At 38.6% G+C, this 25,971-nt stretch overlaps 1 protein-coding gene and 1 pseudogene across 1 annotated transcript in view; one reads left to right on the forward strand and one right to left on the reverse strand.

Annotated features, from left to right (window-relative positions):
* Positions 1 to 16,346, reverse strand: part of LOC139713770 (uncharacterized) — a 30,763-nt gene extending 14,417 nt beyond the window's left edge. Inside the window, exons 1-2 of the mRNA XM_071625474.1 lie at positions 16,253 to 16,346; positions 13,397 to 13,828 (exon numbers count right to left, since the gene is read on the reverse strand). Coding sequence (XP_071481575.1) covers positions 13,397 to 13,825 — 429 coding nt within the window. The 5' untranslated portion in view covers positions 13,826 to 13,828; positions 16,253 to 16,346. The remainder of the gene's footprint in view (positions 1 to 13,396; positions 13,829 to 16,252) is intronic.
* Positions 16,347 to 18,980: 2,634 nt separating this feature from the next.
* Positions 18,981 to 25,700, forward strand: LOC139713771 (alanine--tRNA ligase, cytoplasmic-like; annotated as a pseudogene).
* Positions 25,701 to 25,971: the final 271 nt, after the last annotated feature.

Genomic DNA, 25,971 nt, shown 5'->3' on the forward strand with positions numbered 1-25,971 from the left:
CCTCGGAGCCCCCCCCCCCCCCCCGGCCTAGTTAGGGTTAATAAGCTTGAACAACTTTCCTGACCTCAAATATCATACCTTCAGTTCACTCGCGTCCCAATATATCTGATTCAAACTCAAAGTATCTTTCCGAGATACGAGACGATGTGTACGTACATGTACGCCCGACCGGCTTTTACTGTCCCGATCGACTTCCTCCGCAGCGCAGCAGCCATAGAGTTACTAGCTAGGCAGCGGCGGGCCGGAGCAAGTGGTTGCAAGCCACGCTAAAAAATGCCAGGCCTGCCTGTCGGACGGCTGCGAGCATTGCCATCTCTCTCGCTCTGCCCTGCATTCATGCCCGCATGCTCAAAGCAAAATGGCGGAAGTGTTCCAAAGCGAGCGCAGTGTATGCGTTGAGAACGTACTGTATACAGAACCTACATCGTATTGTGTATGGCCTACTGCCTAACGTCGTCTGCTGCGGAGAGATCTTATGCGTGCGTGCGCTGCTGGAGTGTAGCAGCACGGTCGATAGCATACAGCTCTATGGGGCATTCACATCACGTATCAAACACCCAACATGCCCTTTCCAATGTGGCCTTGGTGCCCCTCTGACTGACCCAAGTGCCCTTTAATGGCTGGCCTCTTGGATAAAGTGCCCTTTTCTAAATGGCCTTGCCCCTCCAAAATCCTATTTCGAGGCCTGTACTCATGTGAGAACGCTGTTCAATCATTTTTTGTTAAACCCACTACTATTTATGAATTGTTAAAATTGTCTTCTTTCATAAAAATTTCAAAGGCAAGTGGGCCTGATGATATATCCCCTCGTGTTGTCAAGGATTGTATACATTACATAGTTGACCCCTTATGCGATATTTTTAATAAATCTTTAAGCACTGGCTTTGTACCCGAAAAATTAAAGACAGCGAAGATTGTACACCTTTGTATAAAAAAGATGATCCTAAATATATTGATAATTATAGACCTGTTGCTCTTCTTTCAATTTTTTCTAAACTTCTAGAAAGACTTATGTATGACAGGCTCTACGAGTTCCTCACTAAAAATAATATATTAATTCCTGAGCAATTTGGTTTTCGTAAAAATTATTCTACTTCACTTATTGTTATTTGCTTTACTGATTACATTCTTCAAGAAATTGACAAAGGTAACTATTGCTGTGGTGTATTTATGGATCTCTCAAAGGCGTTCGACACCATCGACCACCACATCCTGCTAACGAAACTACATCTCTACGGAATAAGAGGTTTACCTCTACAATGGTTTGGTAGTTATTAATGAAATAGACGGCAGTATGTGGTGGTCGATGGTGTCAAATCCACTCAATTAGATGTAACTCTTGGCGTACTGCAAGGTTCTATACTTGGGCCCCTTTTATTCGTTGTATATGTAAATGACATAATTAATTGTTCAAAAATTTTAAGATTCTCACTTTTTGCAGATGATACTATGGTATTTTACTCTCATGAAAACGTTACTTCACTTGTACAATGTACATGTGTACTTACATTGAATAAAGAACTTTGTATGTTAAATGAGTGGTTTAAATGCGATAAACTGTTTTTGAATTTTAAAACCACAATAAACTGTTTTTGAATTTTAAGAAAACAAAGTATGTATTGTTCCAATCCAAAAGAAAGAAAATACCACAAAATCTTTCTCCAATACAAATAGAAAGTGCTGTTAAAGATAGAACTGAATCAATAAATTTTTTAGGTATTTTAATCCATGAGTCTCTCGATTGGAAGTGTCACATTACAAACATTACCGCTAAAATATCAAGAAGTATAGGAATTTTATCTAAACTTAAATCCTTTTTACCAAGAAAAATACTGTTTTCTATTTGGCCATTTTTACAATCAGTGGTGTAAAACACGGTTTTGGCACTAATTGGTGTATAACTTTCTTATACACTGACAGATATGCATTATTTTTTCTCATAAACTTACCACCCACAGTGTCTACCTTGGGTACCTTAACGAACTTTCCTCTCTTTTTCTTTCAGATGTGGCATGCACTTACATGCTTGAAATCCAACACTTTTGGTGTATGCACTCTGACATGGTTTTTTTGTCAGACCTAGCATATTAAATTGTTTATTCCTTTTCATTATTTTTGTTGTTGTGGTGATAGACAGGTATCCAACATTAAGAACTATTATGTTTACCGGGTTCTGCTTTGTCTTCTTTAAAGACTGCAATTGTCCAAACTTTATGTTTCGGAGGTGACATTTTCCGTTAACAATTAACCCCTCTTTTGAGTTAGCTCTTGCACACAATTATAAAATTCAACTTTGCTAATTTCCATCAAAACAGAATAGTAATCAATCTGACTTAACTTCGATCCAAAGATTATTTGATTCAAATAGCTTATTATTTTTTGGTGAGTGTTTATAAATTTATGCAACTTTTCCGTTAACTTTTCTGTCACCTCCGAGACAACAGATTTATGTATTTGATTTTTTTATTCTTGACATCAGTTATACATTACATTTACAAAAATGTAACATATCCCCTCACATTATCTCTGAAGGAAGGTAGTAGAAATATAGCCTGTTGTTTTCATTTCGGAGCAATTTACAATTTTCCGTTAACACTTGTCACCTCCGAAACAATTGTCACCTCCGAAACAACAAGCGTATTATATTTGATAATTTCTCGAAGACAAAGCAATTTTGTTTGATTCTGTCCAATTGACAGGAATCTCTTTTGGATGAAAATAGTAATATGGCAACAGGAAGTGAGAATTTTCTAGAGATTAATAAAAGATCTAATAAAAACTAAGAATTACTGTTTCGGAGGTGACAAAACACTGTTAACAAGAGTTTTTGCTCATTTCTATTGAAGAGAAACCATATCATGTACACCAATGGTTTCATCTATTTTAGTAACATAAGTCTCAAAGTGGAGAAATCAACTAACACACTCTCACTCTTATTTTTATTACTATACTGTACGTTTTAGGGCAAATTTACATTTTTTTCACTTTTTTAACAAAGAGAATGCACAAAATACACCCATCTGTTGTATTATAATATTGTAATCAAGATCAATTTTCCTGCTTTAGATAAGTAAACATATAGATGCTTTCATCTTACAAGCTTGATTTCCAATTTAAGCAATTTAGTTGTGAAGATTTACCAATCACAGCCTTCCATGTAGGTTGCTTTTTCTTGTGTTTCGGAGGTGACATTGTTTGTTAACACCATATTGTTATGTGATAGTGAAAGGCAAGACTTCAGTTCCTTTTCACTATCTATTAACATTTTCAAATACATTTAATATCAACAAAATCATCACAATAGAAGTGACTTTTGTAGATATACCTAGCTCACCAGAATTCCCTTGATACCAAAGTGATACATGTGGCAGTTCATGCATGCCCTAGTCCACAATCTTAAAAAAATCATAAAATAATCAAACTCCACAAAAAGGCCACATGCCTATAGCTGGTGCACAACTTGTTCTTGAATTCTTAGTTGTTGTTTTTCCATGTACAACGTGGTAATCATAAACAAAATTATGTGATTTTTTTTTTAATATGACAATAATTATTACATTTTCCAAGTTGAACCAACTGTTTATGACATTGTATTTTTTAAGATTATTGAAGTTATCTGACAACTAAAGTGAACAGAGGAACAAGTCCCCAGGACTGGAAAGGGAAAGATCCAAAAAAAAAGATTTGTAGTTCTATCTCAATATAATTTTGATGACGTGTTTACCTTGTTTTGTTATTATGTTTTATCTTAGAATTTGGCTTTAAGTACTGGAATTTCAAGGAAAAGAAAATGGTTTTCTTAAAGGACAAGTCCACCTTCATATACATGTGGATTGAGTGAATGCAACAACATTAGTAGAACACATCATTGAAAGTTTGGGAAATTGGACAATCCATTCAAAAGTTATGGGTTTTTTTTTAAGTATCTATGCAATCACTGCTGGATGAGACGACTACGACAGTGTATGATGTCACATGCATACAACGATATAAAGAAAATATAAGTGAATTTCACAAAACTTTACGTTTTGAAAAAAGTGCACATTTATTCAACTTGCTGCTGATGTATGTTAGGGCAATATTATTCACCCTGCCTTCCAAAAGAGAGAAGTCAAGTGTTCTTTTGTTATGCAAGAAAAGTGAAAATATGTTGAATTTTCTTGATACTTTCTCTATATCCTTGTACACGTGTGACATCACAAGCTATACAAGTCTTCGCATTCAGCTTTGACTGAGCAGAAACTTCAAAAATTCATAACTCTGGAACAGATTGCCTTATTTTCCTCAAACTCTCACTGATGTGTTTTACTAATATTGCTGTATTTACTCAACCCTCGTGTCTATTGAGGTGAACTTGTCCTTTTTCGGTCCCTTATAGGGTTATTTGAGACCAGTTTGTGTCCGGGACCTTCTGAGAAGTTGATGGGTAAAATTACTTAACAAAAAAAAAAAATTCCCCATAAGTTCACACAAAAGCATTATGCTGCTCTCTTCAGCTGGGAAACACAAACTGTTGTCTTAACCAAACTGTAAAAACTTGCTAAAGATTAGTATGAATTACAATCTAAAACAAAATATGAGCTGGTATCCACTATCATGAAAGAGAATAACTAAACAAAATAACAAGTAAGAACTGAAAGAAAGAGCTTATATTTGAAAATTAAAGCCATGAGGAAAGACATGAATGTTCACAATATATTAGTTAACACCTGAGAAGTTGGGTTGTCTCTTTGTTGTGTCACCTCCAAAACAATAAAATGATTTTTTCTTATCTTATACTTTTCACTCTCAAAAGTGACTAATATATATGCAGAGACTCCAACCCCAAGCACCTTCTGATCTGGAGATTCTCCCGCCTGAAACCCCTAGCAAACGGGAGGCTCCAAGTTTATGTGTGCGAAGTTCCTAGGGTTATAGGTGCTCTCTGGTACTATCTAAGGCTTATTTTTGCAACATACGATAGCAATAAGTAAGAAATCCTTTCCAACGGGAGACATTGAGCCAGGGCGGGAGAAATTAAATCTCAAACGGGAGAACGGGAGATTTTGCAAAAATGGGTTTTCGGCGGGAGATCTCCCGTCGAAAACGGGAGAGTTGGAGTCTCTGTATATGATTTGCTGGTAATTTTCAAGCAATTCAGAAAGATACATAAAATACATTTTAGTAATGGCAATAGTTTAAATGCATCTGGTATTATAGAAAATTTATCCCAGATGAACCAAACACCTTTCACCAGTATTATAACATTTGTATGGTGGCTATCAAGAATGATGAAGAATTCATGAACATCCTTGAATTAATCTATTTATAATACTATGTGCAAACAAAAACATAATACAAGTCAAATAAGAATTTTTGCTGTTGGCATTCATAACCTATGTCCCCACCAAAAAATTACAATGGTACCCTCTGCAACGATAACTTTAAAGATAGTGAATCAATCTAAAATACAATTTGAGGGATTGAAAATATAACTCATTGCCCACACCTTACAGAAAACCCCATTCAATTTGCTTCAGAGGGCAAAGAGAAATGAGAATTTTTGTAGAGCATGTCAGGAATCCCTTCCCTCCAAGTTCTGTATATTGTGTTTACACATTAATATGCAGTTCCAAGAGCATCCAAGTGCTAAACTTGGAAGAATCAGACTCCTGACATCCTTTATAACAATCCACATTTCTTTGAGACCACTTAACCAAATTGACTGGGGCTTTCTGCAAAATAGAGCTAAGATGTTATAATTTAAGATCCCAAAGTAGATTTTAGCTGATTTAATCACGTTGGGTGCTATCAATGCCAAAGTCTAATAGTAAATTTGGGGGGGGGGGGGGGGGGGGGGACATACACTATATGAATACTTGAACACAATGTTAACATTGAATGTCACCTCCGAAACAAAGTTATTCTTCCCTGGTGTTGTGGAATAAAATGTTCTGAGAGCAAAGAAACATTACTAAAATGATCTTACACCCTCATTTCAATTTAAGGTAGAAAATGGAATGCCATGTTTCTTCAGGTTACAATATCTAGCTTACAAGCGTATGTCCGTCATATTCTTACTGTAAATGAATATTTCAATACAATGTTAACATTGAATGTCACCTCCGAAACGAAGTGATTCTTCCCTGGTGTTGTGGAATAAAACGTTCTGAGAGCAAAGAAACATTACTAAAATGATCTCACACCCTCATCTCAATTTAAGGTAGAAAATGGAATGCCATGTTTCTTCAGATTACAATATTTAGCTTAAAACCTTCGTCCAAATGGAAGGCAAACTACCGGTACCCATGCTAATTAATGAAGTGTAAAAAAACACTTGTTCTGTGTGGTTTATCTGCTTGAAACAGGAGTTAATTTCTTGTTCTCGAGTTATAATTATTAAAAACATTGATAAAAAGAAGAAGTTTTGTGTTATTGTCACTTATTCTAAAAAAAATTGAGTGTTAATATTAATGTCACCTCCGAAACATTCTATTATGTTAACTGTCACCTCCGAAACATCCATGTGTGAAAAATCCAAGATTTAAAGAAATGTTTGGAATTTCATTTAACCTACATAGGAAGGTAGCCCTTCTTAAAGACTTGTTATAGTATAGAGTTTGACCTGGCTTGCCCTCCAATAAATAGTTAAAATCTTAAAAATTGCATGTCAATTGGTATTTTTACCAAAAATTTATAAATCTCGTGTATTTTTTTTTTAATCACTTTATATTCAACCCCCAAATAGTTTTGATTCACAAACTATATATTGTTGTTAACCATATAAACTTTGCATGGTGAAGTTTGACTACAGAGTTTTGTCAGTATGGTGCAATTCATGAAAACAAAATTTTGCTTAAATTTACTTCAGGTGCCAGGGTTTTCCTTAAATTACACCAATAACTCTTCAGCTTTAAGGTCTGAAACGTTATTTTTTCAAAAATTTGAATACTTTCCAACAGGAATCAAACAGAATAATGAAAAAATATTTTGTTTGAAATTTTGACCCTCTGAGTACAAAAGTTACACCACTGATCGTAAAAAAGGCCATTTACAATGCTTTAATATCACCTCACCTTAATTATTGCAGTGAAATTTGGGGCAAGACATACAAAGTTCATATTGATAAACTGTTCTGATTACAAAAACGGGCGGTACGGCTTGTAACAAAAAGTGATTTTCGAAGTCCGAGTCTACCTCTTTTCATTAAAAATAAAATTATTCCTATATTTGAACTTGTGCAACTTAATGTATTGGTATTTATGTTAAGTATCATAAAGGGATACTCCCTTCCATTTTTCAAAACAAATTCGTCATTCCATGCATACTCAACCCGTTTTAAAGATAAGCTTCGAGTTCCAAGTTGTCGCTTATTACAACAAGGTCTCATTCTATTCGATTCACAGGGGCGCATGAATGGAATTTAATTTCTTCTGATCTTCAATCCAGTACTACACTCACTCGTTTCAGAACCCTATTCAAATGCATTATATTTAAAAAACTACTTGTCCATCCTTGACTGAGTAGACTTCAACAGCTGTACTTTTTCTTCTTTCTTTATCTTCGTTTCTTCACCCTCTTACAGGACTACCAATCTCTTGCATTGCATTTTTACTGAGTGTATGCTTGCGTTTATGTCTGTGTGTATATTGTAACGTTAATTCTGTATTTTTTAATTTACTATTCACGACAGAAATTTTGATATACTTAATATATGCTTACTTGCATTTTTGTTATTGATTTTTTAATTACTGCAAAGGGGCCCCATAACAAGCACTAGTTGCTTACAAGGGGTCCCGGTCTTTGAATGTTATGTCGTTTATAATGTGCAATTTTTTATGTTGTATCATACAGTTGCCGAATAAATTGAAATTGAATTGAAATTGAAATTGAAAAAGAAGAAACAGATTCGGTCATTTCAAATCTGCACAGACATCTTGTTTGATTGAAGCTATATATTTCTATCAAATCTTTAAGACGATCTTCTCTGCGGAGCTTCTCTGTCACAGACAGTACCTGATTGATCACCAGACTGTGACGTTTACATTGTAATTCTTTAGTTGTTCTTAGAATTTAGCGGTTTTTTGCACGGTTGCCACATTCAATGAGAAGATGAAAGAGGAAGGATCTGTACAATGTAGGCTCATATCATTTTGAATGTCCAATCCACGCACCCTCCATTCTCAAATAGTGCATATGAACTTTGAAGACTGCCAGCGTGGGGGTGGGGTACTTCTTCACCACTGCACATTTCATACAATGCAATGCGAATACTGTACATTGACTGGTGCCACTGGATGAGAGACTGTTTTTGTTTTTTTTTTACCAGAAAATTTTGATACATGAATGTACCGCTCTTCTGTGCGTGTCTCGATAGTACACAGGGAAGTGCTGAGAATCCTCTGTGTTTCTGCTACAGCTGTAGCATTGACAACTCTTGAATCATTTTTTACCAGATTTTGCCAAGGACTTCACCAGAACTTTGAGCAGAACAAGGGCTGGATGTGCACTTTATCCTGATTCTTTCTGGTTTGAGCAAAGATGATCCTGCTGCGGAGTCCCTGCCAGTGCTTACTGTCTGACACATCTGTTTAGGGGGGGGGGGGGGGGTCTTCCATATTTTAGGCAGGTTAACAATTTCTTCTGCATAATTCAGAATGACCCCTTGATGTACAATTCATCACAATGTCATAACTTATCTCGTTCTGATTTATTTTGTCCCTATCAAATGAAGAAATCCATGTATTCATTATCAATATCACTCCAAAACAATTACTGACTAATTAGACATCACTGCTCAACTTTACTTGAGAATATTGTTAGTCTGAAAATTTGATGTTTTTCAACTATCAAACAGCATGATATTGATGATTAAAAGAAAATAATAACAGCAGCTCCCTAAAATTCTACTGAGCACTGCATGTAGGTGTTTTAAATACCATAATCTAGACTTACGTGTACGTGTACACTGTACAAGTAGTGGTTTACATGTGTAAATTAATTATGTTACTTGTACCGATCGAACTATCACATTTTTGTCGGTCAAAGTACACTGTAAAGTTACACATTCACCATCAAGTCTAGAAATGGTATGTTAGAGCTGCATCTTTTCTAATAAATATCATGCCATTCAGTTGAAAAACAATTTTCAATGGACATTTATTTTTTGACCTTCACATGTTTGTACCTTGTACATGTCAGTCCAGTATAACGTCCCAAAATTGTACGATTTTTGACATTACATTGCAATAGATTGAGCAAGCATGTTTTGAAGCAAGTTTAGGACAAAGAGCTTTTATCTCTCATCAAAGTGTTCTAAAAGATCATTGTACGTGTACAAGTGTACTTGTAGTACTGGTGTGGGGGGGGGGGGGTATGCACAATGGAAACAGAAAATGACCCAAATGCCCTGAAATGACCCCTTTTATTGTGGAAATACCCATATAAAAGCACAGTACATTGCACATGTACATTGTGTACATGTGTTACAATCTGTCAAGGAGCAGGACCTTGAAACAAGATTATTTCTCTTAACTTCCTTGGTTTACTAAATTCTATTAGTGTGATTAAAGTGATCTTTTTTTCCTTTGTGGCATGTAATTATTATGCTGATGGTAGTGGTGGTAGTGCTCAACAATGGTATTATAAATGGTAATGACAACAATTACAGTAATTATACTAGTGATTATTATCTTTATCATCATTACTATCATTACAATTCTGAACATTACACATCTTCGAAAATCTCGAGCACAGCTACAAAGAACATGGGTCTTGAGATATCATAAAATGTAGAGCTCAACCACAAAACAAGCACACACTACACTGAATGCATTGTACCTTGTCAAACAGTCATTTGAACAAATAAAAACTTTCTTTGAGGTACCAGTACCTCAACACAAGTGGCTACATGAGGATACAGATACATTTGTATGGCTGCCAAATACGTACAATTCCAAAATCCATAACTTCTTGATACAAATCATCATCCCTCATTCACTTGTATCTGTATGTACCAAACTGCTGCCTTTATACACGTACAGCTGTAGCTCTACTACACTGTATGTACAGAATAAGACCCATTCTGCTTCCAGAAGGGAGGGTACAAATTGTATCTCTTTTATGATAATTGAAAATGCAAACATTTCACTCCATGTTCATGCTGACATTGACACAGAATAAAATCAACGGAAAAAATGATGCGGAAGGTGTCATCAAAGTGGGTCTGAAATCATGAGACTTATAAAGCTTTCCACTCTAAAAGAATGAGTGATAAACATGCAAATTAGAATGAGGTCATATTGCCATTGCCAACAGGTCTCACACAGACTGGGCATATTAAAAACAATGACTATTCATAATTTTGCATTTTCTTATGTAAAAAGGAAATCATGTACAAACGTATTCCTCTCTACAAAAATGTTTTTGTATTGATCAGTTCAATCTTTAACAATGGATGACGTTTTGTACTTATCGTCGCTATTAGTGGAAAAATGAGCAAAGAAAATGGGATTCCATCAGGATTCGAACCCGAGACCTCTGGATTGCTAGCCCGGTTCTCTAACGACTGAGCTTTACAATTTGTAGAAAGCCCTAGTTCAACGTTCGTCCCAGAAACCCTAAATTCTCAATGCTCGGATGGTCAGAAGCTATACATGTAGCAGTTTGTTTGTGTTTGACACACACGCACACACTTGAACCTGGCATAAACCCGAAGGATAATTCAACTTGGGGATAAATGCGAGGGATCACCGAAGTGATGCAGCTTTTTGAGTACCGGTATGTAACAAACGCAAACAGAAGAAACTGACCAGAAATGAATATAATTTATTAGTGGAAACTGAGCAAAGAAAATGGGATTCTATCGGGATTCAACCCGAGACCTCCAGATTGCTAGCCCAGTGCTCTACTGACTGAGCTATAGAAAGCCCTAGTTCAGTGTTCGTCCCCAAAACCCTAAATTCTCAATGCTCGGATGGTCAGCAATCCGGAGGTCTTGGGTTCGAATCCCGATGGAATCCCATTTTCTTTGTTCATTTTTCCACTAAAATTATATTCATTTCTGGTCAGTTTCTTCTATAGTCGCTATGTAATGGTTTAAGAACAAGCAGTCCTATTTTGCAGTATTCTTAGTTTTTAAAGTGACTTGCATTAGGGGTATAAAATGGGAAATAAAAGTTCCATCATTACTTAGATTTTATGCCTGATTTCACAGAAACTGCTGCCATTTTGTGTGCTTGATAAATTATCAAAGCCAAATGGACCATGAACAGTTACTTACAATACTACAGGATGTTCACTTGAATTTCATCCAAATTTCATTTTAGATCAGATACTCTGAATGTTAGAAAGCAACTGTATCACACGTCATGTACCTGTAAGAAATACCATCCCATCTCAGAAAAACAAAATGTATAAACTGTACTAGCTACATGTTGTACAACTTACTGTAAATTTGGTTGGTGCATTTCACTTGACTACGGTCTATAGTATTGTTACACAGCAGATTCAAAAACCAAAGACGCGGTGGCTTCATATTCTTGACCCGTTGAGGACGAGTCCCGAGTATACTCGGGCAAGTGTCTATGTGAAATGCATGTTGTAGCAAAATCAGTCCATCCTCAACAGGTTAAAGTCAATTCTTTATAGTTCTGTGAGCCTCCCCTCATTAAAAAAATAAAAATGAAAAATAAAAAATAAAAAAATGCAAAACTTTGATAAACAAGGGGGTTGGTATATCACAGTACTAACACAGGTCTGTAATCAGTCAAAAACACAAACGAGTTTAATATGAACAAACTCTGGCTCATTTTAAGTCTAACTCAAAGAGCTACAAAATGTACCATTCCATCTACAGGTCACTGCATAATAAAACCAACAAAAGAAAATAAAAAAGAAGGCCCAACATGTACATTGTATCTCCAGTATCAGACAGCTTACTGAACGAAAACAGAATACACACCAATCTCATTTTCTACTCAATCACAATTGAGGGGCAGTTTGATCTGTGTGGGACACAGTAATCACCATTTAAATAGGTCTCCTATAATCACCTGTCACAAACCTAACAGAAACTACATCTATTTGTTGCTGTTCTGTAAAAGACTACCATTACAGAATGCATGATATCAGGCTGAATTTCTTGCTTAGGATTTCAGATTTTTGCATTGTTACCTCCACCAAGAGAGGAGGTTATGTTTCCATTACTGTTGGTTTCTTTGTTTGTTTATTGGTTTGTTTGTCTGTGCACAAAATCACTCAAAAAGTTGTGAACGGATTTGGATGAAACTTGCAGGAATGCTTGAGAATGAGACAAGGAAGAAATGATCAAATTTTGGTAGTGATCCAGAAATTTTTATTGATTTTATGAAGAATTTTCCATAGTGATGGCAGGTAGGGTCAATAAACTTGGGAGTTCACGCTGCGTATTTTTGAGGTTTTCATACGCGGACTTCACTCTAGTTTCTGCTAGGACAAGGCACGCCTCGCAGCTGAGGGTTGATGATGTAACAAAAGGCTTCTATATTGGGAAATTGGGCAACTTTCAGCATGAATACCTACATTGTACATTACGGGTGGAAATCACTGATCTCTAAGGAAGAACAAGATCAGTGGTGAAAATGAGCTGCTTGGCGGAGGGTCTGCGCTCTCAGAGGGCTTCTCTAGTTTTGTTTCGTTTTGTTTTCACATAAATTTCTATGTGACCGTGCATCACAAAACAAACAAAAAGTCACACCCCTTGATTTACGTGAGGACTCAAAGTAGGTGAAATGGGTCAAGCAAGTCAGCCTTGAGTTTTTCATATTATCTGAAAGAGCTATTTTTCATCTACATTATTCTTTGGTTTCGGATCATAACCACAAATGGGAAAGTGTGTTTTCCGCAGTTTTTCTACGACCCCTTTTTAGGGGAGAGTAGAATGATCAGGTATGTATTAGAGGCCCCTTTTCATTTTTTGAAATCCTTTGTACACTCTTCACTTTCAAGTCTAATAACTTTTGAAAGGATAATGCTACTGCTTTGAAAGTTGGCATTAATCATGGACAGAATGTGTTAATAGAGCATGCTCAATTTCAGCTTAATCTGATAATCCCTTCATTGTCATTGCTCCTGTGGTTGACATCCTGTGTTTTGTCCCTTTCATTGCACAGCTCGCGCGGTTTGGTGAAAGATTATTATTAAGTGCTTGAATAGACCCTGTACTTCAGAGCCTCTTTCCTCAGTTCACACTTTTTCAGAGTGTGTGCTTTCTTTCCAGTAGGTAGGTTAGGGGAGTCCATTTGAATTGAGTTATACATCATTTTAAAGCTCAGAGTCTGCTCTTTCAGAATCTGCCCTTTCCTACTACAAATCCATGTCTGGTGACTTTTTGTTGGTTTTGTGATGCAGGGTCACATATTTGTCTAAAATCTCTCACCTCTCTCTCAGAATGGGCATCCTCTTCATCATCTCCGTCCGCCTGTTCATTATCAGACGAACGTGACGCACCCGATGAGCTGTAGTTCTCCTCTTCTTCTTCCTCCTCGTCACTCCTCCCGTATCCCCGATTCTCATCCCTCTCCTCTGCCTCAACATCACCGGTGCCATCCCCTTCCGCTACGGCTTCCAAGTCCTCCTCTTCCTCCTCCTCCTCGCTGACTTCTTCCTTCACTTCCAGGTTCGTGTAGTCGTACTTGCCGTTCTCCTGACCGTCCACCACTTCGGGTTCTTCTTTCCATGGCTGCTGCTGCTGCTGCTGCTGCTGCTGTTGCCCTGGGAGGTAGCTCCCGGCGATGTATCCTCCTGCTCTGGTGTCACTGTAGTCGGTGGGCGGAGCCAGAGCCAGGCTCTCCGAAGCTGCATCCATGTTCTGTGAGGGGGGAATTTTTAAGATATGCCTAGTTGTGGTGTTTCTTCATTGCAACTACAGTGTATGGGGCTCAATGAGTATACAGGATTGTCATAACAATGAAAGGGGGTACTATTCTCTTAGATAGTGTGATAAATTATACAACCCGTTATCTTATGACATAATTGAAAAAGAAAGGGTCATGTCCATGTCCTCCGTGTTCAAGTTCATTCTTAATCTTTTTCTTCATCTTTTGTTTCTGTAATATTGATTGATGAATACCAATTGCAGTAAAACATGGATGTCCTTTTACTTTTATGGTGGTGCTAACATTACTGCAAACTTGAGAAGGAATGATCCTATAAACCCAAATCAAGGGGTTTTGTGCTTGACTGGTCATCCAAGGCAAGGGAAATTATAGCAAACTTAAAGCAACATTGTGCATCTCTACTTAACAGACAACACTAAATATCAGTACCAACACTACCTACTGCAGGCAGATGCACATCCACATCATTTTTTAAAGGCTGGCCACCTAAAATTCACTGATATAATGAAGGAAATTATCAATGGTGTCACTGTTTAATATGAATATGATGCCGGTGTGCTTCACTTGTACCCTAGCACTGCCATAGAACTTGAATCTAAATACACAACATAGGACTTCATTGATTTTTAGCCACACAAAAAAAAAATAACCTTCATTTTCTTAAACCATGTCCATGAATACTGTTATGAATATTATGCCAAACAGTGTGCTTCACTTGTACCCTAGCACTGCCATAGAACTTGAATCTAAATACACAACATAGTCATTGATTTTTAGCCAAAAAAAAAACAACTTCACTTTCTCAAACCAAGTCCACTCCAAATTCTTGAGGCAAAATACAGTTTTAGCATAAAGCAAGGCACCCATAATTCAACCATAATGCCATCCAAAATGTGACCATCGACTACTTCTTTTGCAGAGAACAACAGAAACAATGGTAAGGTCTACATTGAATCCTGCGAGGAAAGTAGATAAAATGTCTGATGGAAGTGATGCATGACAAAAATGGAGATATGTACATGTACAATGTAGGGTAAAACTTCCAGGATTCAGTCAGCTACAAGTTTGCATGTAAGCTTTTCTGCAATATTCTTTTTTTACTCATTTTAGGCCTACATACAAAATCATCTGCAACAATGTACTGTATGTTAAATATATCAAACTTCTTTTATCTCAATTTTGATTTTGTTAAATACATCTTAGAATTTTAGAAAATCCCAAAATATATTGCTATGATAACCAACCACAATCCTGTCAATGCGATCACAATTTGGTTAGACGATATGCGCGTTCAATGTCAATACGCATAAAAGGCCGCTGAAAAATGCACCGCGCCATACCTTGTTGGCGCAAAGTTGCATCGGGGACGTTGCGCCACCTGTTGGTGACCAAAATTGTGGGTAGTCAGCACTTGCATTCAACCCCTCTGAACATTTTAATAGTCACTGCATCAGGACGTAAAGGGATTTTTTCTTTTGCATTTTTGTGGATACCATCACAGTCTGAAGTCTGAGCCTAAGATAAATGAAAAATCTCACAAGAGAATGGCATACAATATATTTCTCTATTTTAAGTGCTTTTTCGGCAACCCTGATTCTTAACACTGGACTTAATGCTTGGGAAAAGTTGCGTCAATTGTGCATTTTTTTGTGGCAAAATTTGGGATTTTGGACAGATTTCTCGAGATGACTATGGGACTTTCCTGTTGTGAACAACAGTGCCAGTACAGTAGGGTTAGAATCTAGTCGTATGTGAAATGTGATTTGGGTGTGTTGTGACAATTCAATAGATTGTGATTATACTTAGTGATAAGTGACCGAATTCCGGTAGGCGACTGAATACTGACTGCTGATAAGCTTTACGCATAACATTAACGTAGATTGATGTCTAACGTGTTACATTTCTTGATTTAGTTTTTGCGCTGTGCATACAGCATGCAGCACTGTCTCAGTTCTAACCGCTCACTACTTCTAGCACCAAACGTAAAAATGGGACATTCACCTATAATTCATTAACTGCATTAGCACTGGATAGAAATCTGTAGAAATCTGTGCATAGACACACATTTCACATCATACCAATCATCACACATATATACTAGCACTTCAGTTACAGTCCCACACCCAGAACAGCACCTCACAGCTTGTGGATGCAGCAACGCTATAGCTACCATACACTCCCTTGCTTTGCATGCTCACTAGCATAAAGTGACCTGCAACAGCAGAGCCAGACAACTCAGTAGACTGTACACTGTACGTTGTACATTGACACAAAATAATCACAACTTCTCATACTTTCGTTTGAGTACAACAATTGGAATACTCTGGTAATACATTAATAAGAGAGCCATGAGCACGTGGGTAGCTACTTTCACCTCAAACATACGCATCTCTTACCTTTAGAGGTCAGAAGTAAGCCTCGAATGGAGCAAAACATCGATGTTTTGAGGCATTATGCCCCTCTTTGGATCCCCAGGATCTAATGTTGAAAACAGTATTACTCACTGCCTAGAGGGGGCGCTGTTTGAGCTAGCTCACGCAGCTTTTGCAGCTAGCTTGTTTGCTGCCATCGCGATCGCATCGCTCGCCAGCTCGGGATCGGCTCGCTCACGGCCAATGCCCGATGCGACCGCCGCCGATCCTACGTAGCAGGGAGGTGAGACCATCTCGTCCTCCCTGGCCTGTACGTAGGTAGGATCTTTGGTTCAAGCAACAGTTTACGACGGCTTTCAATAGCGAGCTACTAGTAGCTAGAACTACCGGCCTGCCGGACGCCCGAGATCTGCGTTGCATTGCATGCTGCTAAAATGCGTTGAGAAGACTCAGGGTAAGTTTAATAAATGATGGAATAAGTGGTGGCTCTGACCGGAGCCCTCTGATCTTCTGTTATAATTGTGCCATTAGGATATTGCGTTGTTGCATGCATGATAACGTTGCCTCTGGCTCTGCTGTGCTCGAATGAGCTCGACGCGACGAGTGAAGCCGGCCTGGGCTGAAGGGCCAGGGTAGGCATCCCCATTTGGCATTGCATTGCCCGTAGTGTAATTGAATGACTAATGAAATGTAGGCCTAACACTAACGCACACAAAACACAAGACAGTGAATGCCCAAAACATTTGAGGCTCAATAGTCAATGGGGTGTTGTGGCTATTGAAATATTGAGTCGTGTACTTGTTACTCAGATATTGCTAATGCCAACAATGGTGTGTTGCATGTGATTCAGTGTCCCAGTGAAGTGTGAAACTCGTTAGTTGGGCACAGCGCACAGCAGTGATTGGTGTATTGAGCCATGGGTACTCCTTACCCCGGGGCGGGACGCTCCTTGTAACGTTACACAGTTAATGCGCGTTGGGGCTGGTCGCAATTAGGGTACTCCAAGCTAGCACCCAGCCAGGCCAGCCAGCCCAGGCCAGTGTCTTACTCTTGATTGGCCTATTTCTAAAATTTGTGTGGGTTGTGTTCGGATGCCAAGCGATCAGGGCTAAATGTCCAACAGGGCTTGCATCGTTCTGTAACCGTTAAGGTTAACAGTTAGTTCTAACTTCTGCTTTTGTTTACCGGTACTTCTACGGTGCTTCTTATCAAAGGCCTGTTTAGAAACTTATGTGTGGCGAGGGTTTGTGGTGTGGTGTTTCTGACGGTGGATGCACTTGTATTTTGTGCGCACGCTCTTTCATCTCTTTTTGGGGTGTGGATAAATCGAGATCTACATAGAGTCTATATAGCCATAGGAGTCTAGACACTGACTTTTACACAATAGGGCCTACACAGCTACTGGACACTTATTTTTTGTTGTTCTGAATATCATCGTTAGAGGATAAAAATTCGAGCAAAAATTATTTTAATATATTTACAAAGTCCTGAAAATAATGAATTTTAAAAAATCATGTGGCATTACTTTCTCTGATTGAAAAATTTGACTTCAAGTTAACCCCTCCACAAAAAGTTATCTTATTGCACAGTGCAAAATTCATCAATTCCCATCAGCAATGTCTCTCACATCTTATTCATGCTCCAGAATCACAATTTATACTCGGGAGTCATGATTCAATGTAAATTACACATTTGTACGAGCAGACGACAAAGAGTAAAATGCAAGTGGGGCTCAAATTTTGTAGTTTACGGTAAAATGCCAATCGCATACATTTCGAACAATTTACATTTGTATGTTGTAATCTCTTGTGATAAGTCTTACAATTTGTACATCTTCATCTATAAAATGTGTGGTAAGATGTGAATTTCTTTACTCTTAGCATTTTTACAATTTTTTTCGTCGCATTTTGGCAATTTCCACACAATAGTTTGATTTTAATAGTAAAAAAAGGCTATTAAAAGATATTTGTGTGAAGTCCCATCGTAAACGGTAGAATGTCATTATTTCGCAGAGATAGCACGCGTCTGGTAATACCTTGCCATATACAGGTACTCATTGACATTGTACAGGTAAAAAGTCGCTGCCACTACTTTGGCGTGTATGGTTTATTTGAATTTTTTAACAGGGCAGTTTGCATCTGTTGAGAAAAACATGAAATTAATCATAATGTGTTGACAGTTCCATAATCTACTGGGTTTTACATGTAGTTTCAGATGCTACTTAAAGCAAACTTCATGAAGGTCTTTCATTAAAGGGTGTATACAGTTCTGGTGGAGATGAGGATTTAGCTTTTAACGTTTTGCGAGATATTCAAAAACCACTCTATGAGATGTCAAAGAGCATGCAATTTTAAGGGGTATCAAAAGTTTATTTGATGAAAATCAGTTTTCAAATGGCTGAGATATCCAAAAACAAGGTGAAACAAAGAGATCCTAATAAAGTTGTGGCCTGTCGCCTTTTATTATTATCACTTTTTTGGATACAATGTACCAATTTTCATCAAATAAACGTCGAATCCTTCTTAAAATTACATGCTCTTTCATATTTCATAAGAGGTTTCTCATTATCTCACTTAAGAATGTTCAAAACATGAATCCCCACCTCAACCAGTACTGTACAGTCCCTTTAAAGAACTTACAATACGTGTGTTAATTGAGTTAGTTTTATTCTAAACCCCATTATCACGTTTTCATCTCTTTTTCCTTCACAAGTCCTCTATGGGTCATCTCCTATACAGCTGATACAGTCCCTTGTAAACCCAAGCTCTTTCCACCATCCCATCAAAGTGGATTGATTCAAAATGTCCTGGACTCGGCACGTCTCTCCACGGATGTCTCGGACGAAGCGGCTGTCCATATTACGAGCAGCCAGACACTCCAGCACCGACTGCGCGCCATCGTCGATATCAGCGGCACATGTCTCGGGGCACAACGCACGCGACAAATGGAAGCGCCGCACGTCCAACTTGTACACCAGCGCCAAGACTTTCCAAAGCCGGTGGCGGCCGAGTCAGAGTGCGGAGGCACTGACATCGAGCCAAGTGAGGAAAACGTTTCTGGATTATTTCCAGGGACCGAACGACCACGTTTTTGTACCGTCATCTTCAGTGGTACCTCATGGAGACCCAACGCTCCTCTTCACAAATGCTGGCATGAATCAGGTAAAGATACAATAAGGTGTGATCATCTGTAGGGTGTTACATAACTGTTTTAAACCATTTGCCTGGTCGGGCAAGAAGATTTTCAAATTGTTGCAGAACACTTGTCCGAGCATGATTTTACTTGCCCAAAAAGAAAGTCCAAAGATATAAGAAAATGATATAGTTCAAATCACTTGTAAGTTAAGAGCTTGATAAAACACAATCATTTGAATGAACAGCACATATTGGTTTAGCACATGCTTAAACACATTGGAGTAAAAAGTTGGTTTGATCAAGTGTTGGTGTTGCATTGCCTTGGGACTTCTTCATGCAAATGTTGGAAAGTTGCTGAAATTTGAAGTGTTTTGTATCACTAAACAGTCGTCATCTTTGGGCTTCTGTATGGTTGACTTCATGGGTTTGAAGGAGGAAAAGGAGAAAAAAGGGTGTGGCTTCAAAACATTTTGCTTGCCCAATTTGGGCAAGCATTTTTTCTCATTGTTCCAAAACACTTCCCTGACTTTGATTTTCACTTGCCCCAGGCAGTTGGGCAAGCGCTTATGTAGTACCCTGATCTATCATAGATCAGCAAAGATAATGACAGTGATACTGGTAGTCATAAAGATTTACAAAGACAAAAGGCTTGACTGATCTATATTTTGATATCATAGTATTTTATATACCGGTATTCTGTATTATAATCCATACGTGATGCTAAGTGTTGTAGTTATAGTGAAATTGACACACTCGTCCATTACTTTGCAATTTCTCCATGATTTATTTAAAATGCTACAACCCTTTAGATGATGGATGGTGTAGATGGCATTGTACACTTCATACAGTGTATGATGTTTGTACTATTTATCACAAGCCTGTGTCAAAGATTGTAGTCAGGCATACAGAAATTTGCCATTTATGGATCAGAATATTTATTCCACACTATATTCAACATTGAAATATGGAGTGTAGTCTTTCATTCAGTTGTCTCACTACCTCTACACAAGCAGTGGTACAGCAAAGATTATATTACCCCTTGGATAATCCATGCAGTCAGAGATGAAAATCAAATTTGTGTTTGCTTTTTTTGTGTGTGTTTTGTTTTGGGTTCAAATCTCATGATCTCTTGCAACTGATTAACGAAATGCCCTACGTCGACATAAATAAGCACTGAATAGGTCAGTGTTTTAGTAGTAGACATTAAATCATGGGCATACATACTAGGGAAGGATTTGAACCTTTGACCTCCTGATCTCCGGACAGGCATCTTATCCACTAGACCACCGAACTCCTGCCGGACAGCCAGTGCAGGTTCTAAAGTAGTTTGCACTGGGTACTGCATATTAGTCAAATTCATGAAATTCTTTCATTGAGTTGGATCTAGTGGATAAGATGCTCGTCCACAGATCAGGAGGTTGTAGGTTCAAATTCTGCCTGGGTGTGCCCAAGATTTGTTTTGTCATGGCTACTATTAAAACACTGATCAATTCAGTGCTTACTTACGTCGATGTAGGGCAATTTGTTAATCAGTTGCTATAAAAACAACTCGACAGAAGCATTTCATGAACATCATTATCTCTCTTTCAGTTCAAAGATATTTTCCAGGGCACTATTCATCCAGACATGGTCCAGAACTGCTACCGCCGTGTGGTCAACAGCCAAAAGTGTATCCGAGTCGGGGGCAAACACAATGACCTCGACGACGTGGGTAAAGACCACACCCACCACACTTTCTTTGAGATGCTCGGCAACTGGTCCTTTGGCGACTTCTTCAAGGTGGGCAGCTGATGCAAAACTTGTCCTCTCAGTAGGCCTACTTCACCCCTTTACTTCAATGACACTGCTGAGCAATTTGGGATATTGCCAATACGCAAAGTGCTGTTGTAGAGCCTAGTCCTGTCCCAGATGCACTGTGGAATAACTCTGTAGCATTGTTGCTTTGGGATGTGGAGCTTGCGTCTATGTCCACATGATGCAATGCAATCGATGTATGCATTTCATTTATAAGTGCTCTTTTCCTTGGTTTGGATTTGGCATAAAAAGAGTTAACAGATTTTCAATTTGACAAATTTGCATCCATGAAAGTCATGGGTCATCTCTGCAATGCTGCAGTGTCCACATCACACAATGATGAGCTAAGAAACCTTCAAAAATACCTCTGGATGAAAGACGTGACCTGGGTTATTGGCAAGCTCTACTGCTCAAGGTGCTTCTTACCCCAACTCATCTTGGTCACACTTTTTGCACGCTGGTCCGGTGAGCGAGATGCAGCCTAGACCAGATCCAACTGTGCTACTGAGTCATCCCACAATTTCATCTGAAACAGGGCTGTCTGGGAGGCATTTATGCATTGGCAACACCTCATATTGTAGAATGTATCTTTACCTACCTGTATATCTGTACCTGTTCAACTCTTAGAGATTAGTCACATGTGTATGTGGCTGTCATGCTCAAACACATTGCAAATTTGCATTTTGTTTCTTTTTTTGTTAGAATGTTTACTTACATGTTAACGCTTTTGCCTTTCCCTGAAGCTCTTGAATCCAATTTCTAATTTTCATAATCATGAGGGGGTGGAAGAAATAAAGTTCGTGAGAAAAAATTCATATCACTAATTTATGGTCATCAAAATATGGTTTGGGGAGAATTCCCAGGGAAAGGTAATAGAGAAGAGGTGTCTAAGTTTGACCAGTCCAGCTCTGTTGGCAATCATGTGAGTTTGATAGAGGCTGACCTTTGAACACTGTTCTGATGACGTTTACATTTATCCTTGGCTTTCTGCCCTTTGCAGAAGGAAGCATGCACCATGGCCATGGACCTTCTCACCAACGTGTACGGCTTGCCCGTGGAGAATCTCTACTTCACCTACTTCCAGGGAGACGGGCAGCTGCAGATGCCAGTCGACATGGAAACGAGGGAAATATGGCTTGAACTTGGGTGAGGATGATGTTGATGATGCCTCTGGTAATGGTAGTAGTGAGACGATGATGACAATGGTGATGGTGATGGTCGTGATGGTAACGATGGTGATCATCAATGTAAATAATGGTAATGACAGTCAGATGAAGCATTTTTCTTAATGACAAACACATACACAGTATGCCATATGTACTTAGGATCATTAATGTTTTTAGCAGTTTTCTAGAGCATGTATAGTATGATTAGGTATGTCTTAAATAGAGGCACCTTTTCGTGTCTTAGAAACCCTTTACACACTCTTCACTTCTAACTCCAATAGCTCTAGAAAGGATGATGCTACTGCTTTGAAAGTTGGTAATAGTCATTGATAGAATGTATTGATAGAGCATGCTCAATTACAGCTTTAAACAAATCTGATAATCCCTTCATTGTTGTTGCTATCAAGTCTTACATCCTGTTTTTGTCCCAGTCATTGCACAGAGCACAGCCTTGTAAGATTTAATGCTTGAGTAGACCCTATACTTCAGAGCTCCTTTTCACAGCACAAACTTTTCCAGAGTGTTTGCTTCCTTTCCAATGTTTAGATAGGTTTGGAGAGTCCATTTGAGTCAAGTCATACATCATTTTAAAGCTTAATGTCTTTCAGAACCTGCCCTTAACAAAAAATCCATGTCTGGCAACTTTTGTTGGTTTTGTGGTGCAGGATCACAAAATTATGTGACCTTGCACCACAAAACCAACAAAAAGTCGCCAGATATGGATTTTTAGTTAAGGGCATATCAATACAAAGATATAGGCTATGACTCGTGTGCACAATATTGCAGCGTTGATTAGTGAAAACTTGTGTGAGATGTGTTACACGATGTAAGTTGCACTGACAGTTTCTTTTGCCCAAAAGTACTTTGAAACAATGACTGAATTTGCCTCCGTATTCAATCTGTTTTCCAATACAGTGTCCCAAAGGAGAGAGTTCTCCCATTTGGCCTTACAGACAACTTCTGGGAAATGGGTGCTGTCGGACCCTGCGGACCATGTTCAGAGATTCATTTCGATCGCCGTGGCAACAGGGATGCAGGACACCTCGTCAACCAGGACAATCCGGATGTGGTGGAAATTTGGAACTTGGTCTTCATGCAGTTCTACAGGTGGAGTAGAATCCAAGACATGATGACAATCAACCCGTGCAGGAGGGCTTCTTTCTGTAAATGGAGCCATAGAAAATCCTCTACTTCTTAAATTGACAAGTTGCCCCCCTCCCCCCCCCCCCCCATACACACACACACACACAAACACACTCCTCAGTCATAACAAGTCATTTGCCATTTTTCTTTAGGCTGAAGTGAACCTGTGATAATTATCTTGATTGTGCTTGCTCGGGTGTTTTGTCACAGAGAAGACAGAATTTTCATTTCCACCTCCAAAAACTTTTTCTGATATCTAACACAAAGCTCCACTTCACAGCTTTAAGAAATAAGGGTATGAATAATCACGATAAATAATCATCATATGCTAAAGCCTACCAAAGTTTTGAAGAGCAAGTAGCTTAACACCTGTTAGTTGGTTACTTTGTATGACTACAAACTTTTGAAGAAAGTTAGAGGAATGGTAGACTGCTCTGTTTTTCATATACGTGTACTTGCTTTTCTGATCAAGATGAATAAAGAGAATATTTTCTTAATTACGGTACTGTAAAAGTGAAAATTTTCGCTCATTTTGCGCAACCAGAAACTGGCGCGAAAATAATAGCAGGCAAATATTTTTGCTTGTCATATGTTCCAGTAGCTGATGTCTTGATTCCGTGGAATTAAAGACATGCGCGAAACTCTTCTTACCCAGCCAAGTGCAAAATTATCCACTTTTACAGTATGCTGGAAGAGTAGATTTCTGGAAGATAAAACTTCTTAATTAAGATTGTTGCAAGATCAGAGTCTTGAGAATTTTTTTTTTTTTTTTTTTTTTGGGGGGGGGGAAGTTAAGTGAGAAGGTGTTTGTTGATGCTGCGAGGTTATAGATGTCTTCAGGGTGTTATTATTTTGTTTTTGTTTTTGTTCCTGTCTGCTTTAATCAGGCATAGTATATTTCTTTGTTTTCTTGTGTGTACATTTCCTTCTGTCCAATTACCTTGACTTCAGAGATGAGACTGGTAGCCTACATGGTCTTCCGAAGCACCATGTGGACACAGGAATGGGACTGGAGAGACTAGTGTCCATCATGCAAGGGGTGGAGTCCAACTATGACACAGACCTCTTCAGGCCACTCATACAAAAGCTAGAAGAGGTAGGTATTTAACTGACTGTTTTATTGTGAGTTCACCCAAGCTAGAAGTTTTTTCACATTTTTTTTTAAAGGCAGGGGCTGGATTCGACCAAACTTGGCCGGGATCTGCAATTATAGGGAGATGAGATCATAGTTTGTTCAAGTGATGGTGGGGGGGGGGGGGGGGGGGGGGGGGGGAAGATGGGGGCAAATGCCTCAAATTGTGTCATTTCTTAGGTATGTCATCTTCTTGAAAAACAGAATTCTTTCACCAAACTTGGTAGGAATCATTAGGGGGGATATAATAGTGTATTCTCCACGTGTACTCTGAAATGACTGACATGTTTTCAATAGTATAGAGTTAGGAAGTTGATGCATGGTTCAGTCCCATGTACTGACTTCTGTGTGATGTCAGTTACATCACTCAGCATTCCACCTGCTGCTTGATCAGAAGGAAAGGTCAACTCTTTCTATTAAAGGTGCATGGTCCCCGGTGTTTTAGTCAAATGCATACGCGGGCGCACAGGCGCAAGTTTCCTATAGAGACCTACTGCTATCGACTCCTCTTTAGCGCTTACTCTTTGGTCCACTTTCCCGAGTTCCGAAGAAGTCCGATTCACTGTAGTCAGTGGTCCGATCACAGTTCGGCTCATGATTCGGCTGAGGGGGATGACAGCTTTAGCAAACTTCTTTGTGATGTCATAATAACAAGCACATAAGCACGCAACCTGTCATTACTACAGGCTGCGCGATGCGCAGAGAAGACAAGGAAGGCAACGTTACTTAGTAACACCTACGCACTTTACTTCTGATGACAGCTCAACTTCGGTAATCTTCCGTATCAAAGCTAACCGTGATCGGCAGTATCATCAATAGCGCCCTCTACACTACCAGGACTATGCACCTTTAAAGGCTTTTGTTTTGTTGAGATGTCCTCTGCAGACCCCCTATGTATGGTCTTGCTTCTCTGCCTTCTTTTCATCTCTTTATTCTCCTTTTTGTTGTGGTGCAGCAATGTCCAGTTAGGCCCTACCAAGGCTTTGTAGGCGAGAAGGACTCTGACCACGTGGGACACAGCGTACAGGGCTGTGGCTGACCATGTCAGGATGCTGGACTGTCGCCATAGCCGATGGTTGCAGGCCAGACTCTCAGAAACGCGGGTGAGTGAGAACAACTGTTTGATTTACTGTAAACCTGGAAATTTTCCACGGATGGAAATTTCAATACATTTCACACTACACAAAACCGGTGCAATAGGAATAAAAACATGTAAAATTTATGCTTGTTATATGTAATATTATTTCATGTATTTCATCATTTCAAGGTAGGTATGTTGTAAGATAATAACTGATGCACTATTTGTAGTTTTCGTCACGTTTGGTAGTCATGTAGCGTGAATGACTTTGCTGATATAATGCAGACCAGTTATCA

Source organism: Diadema antillarum, unplaced genomic scaffold (genome assembly GCF_040938485.1).
Source record: "Diadema antillarum isolate AM-2024a unplaced genomic scaffold, OU_Dant_1.0 seq00002061_RagTag, whole genome shotgun sequence".
Classification (NCBI taxonomy): domain Eukaryota; kingdom Metazoa; phylum Echinodermata; class Echinoidea; order Diadematoida; family Diadematidae; genus Diadema; species Diadema antillarum.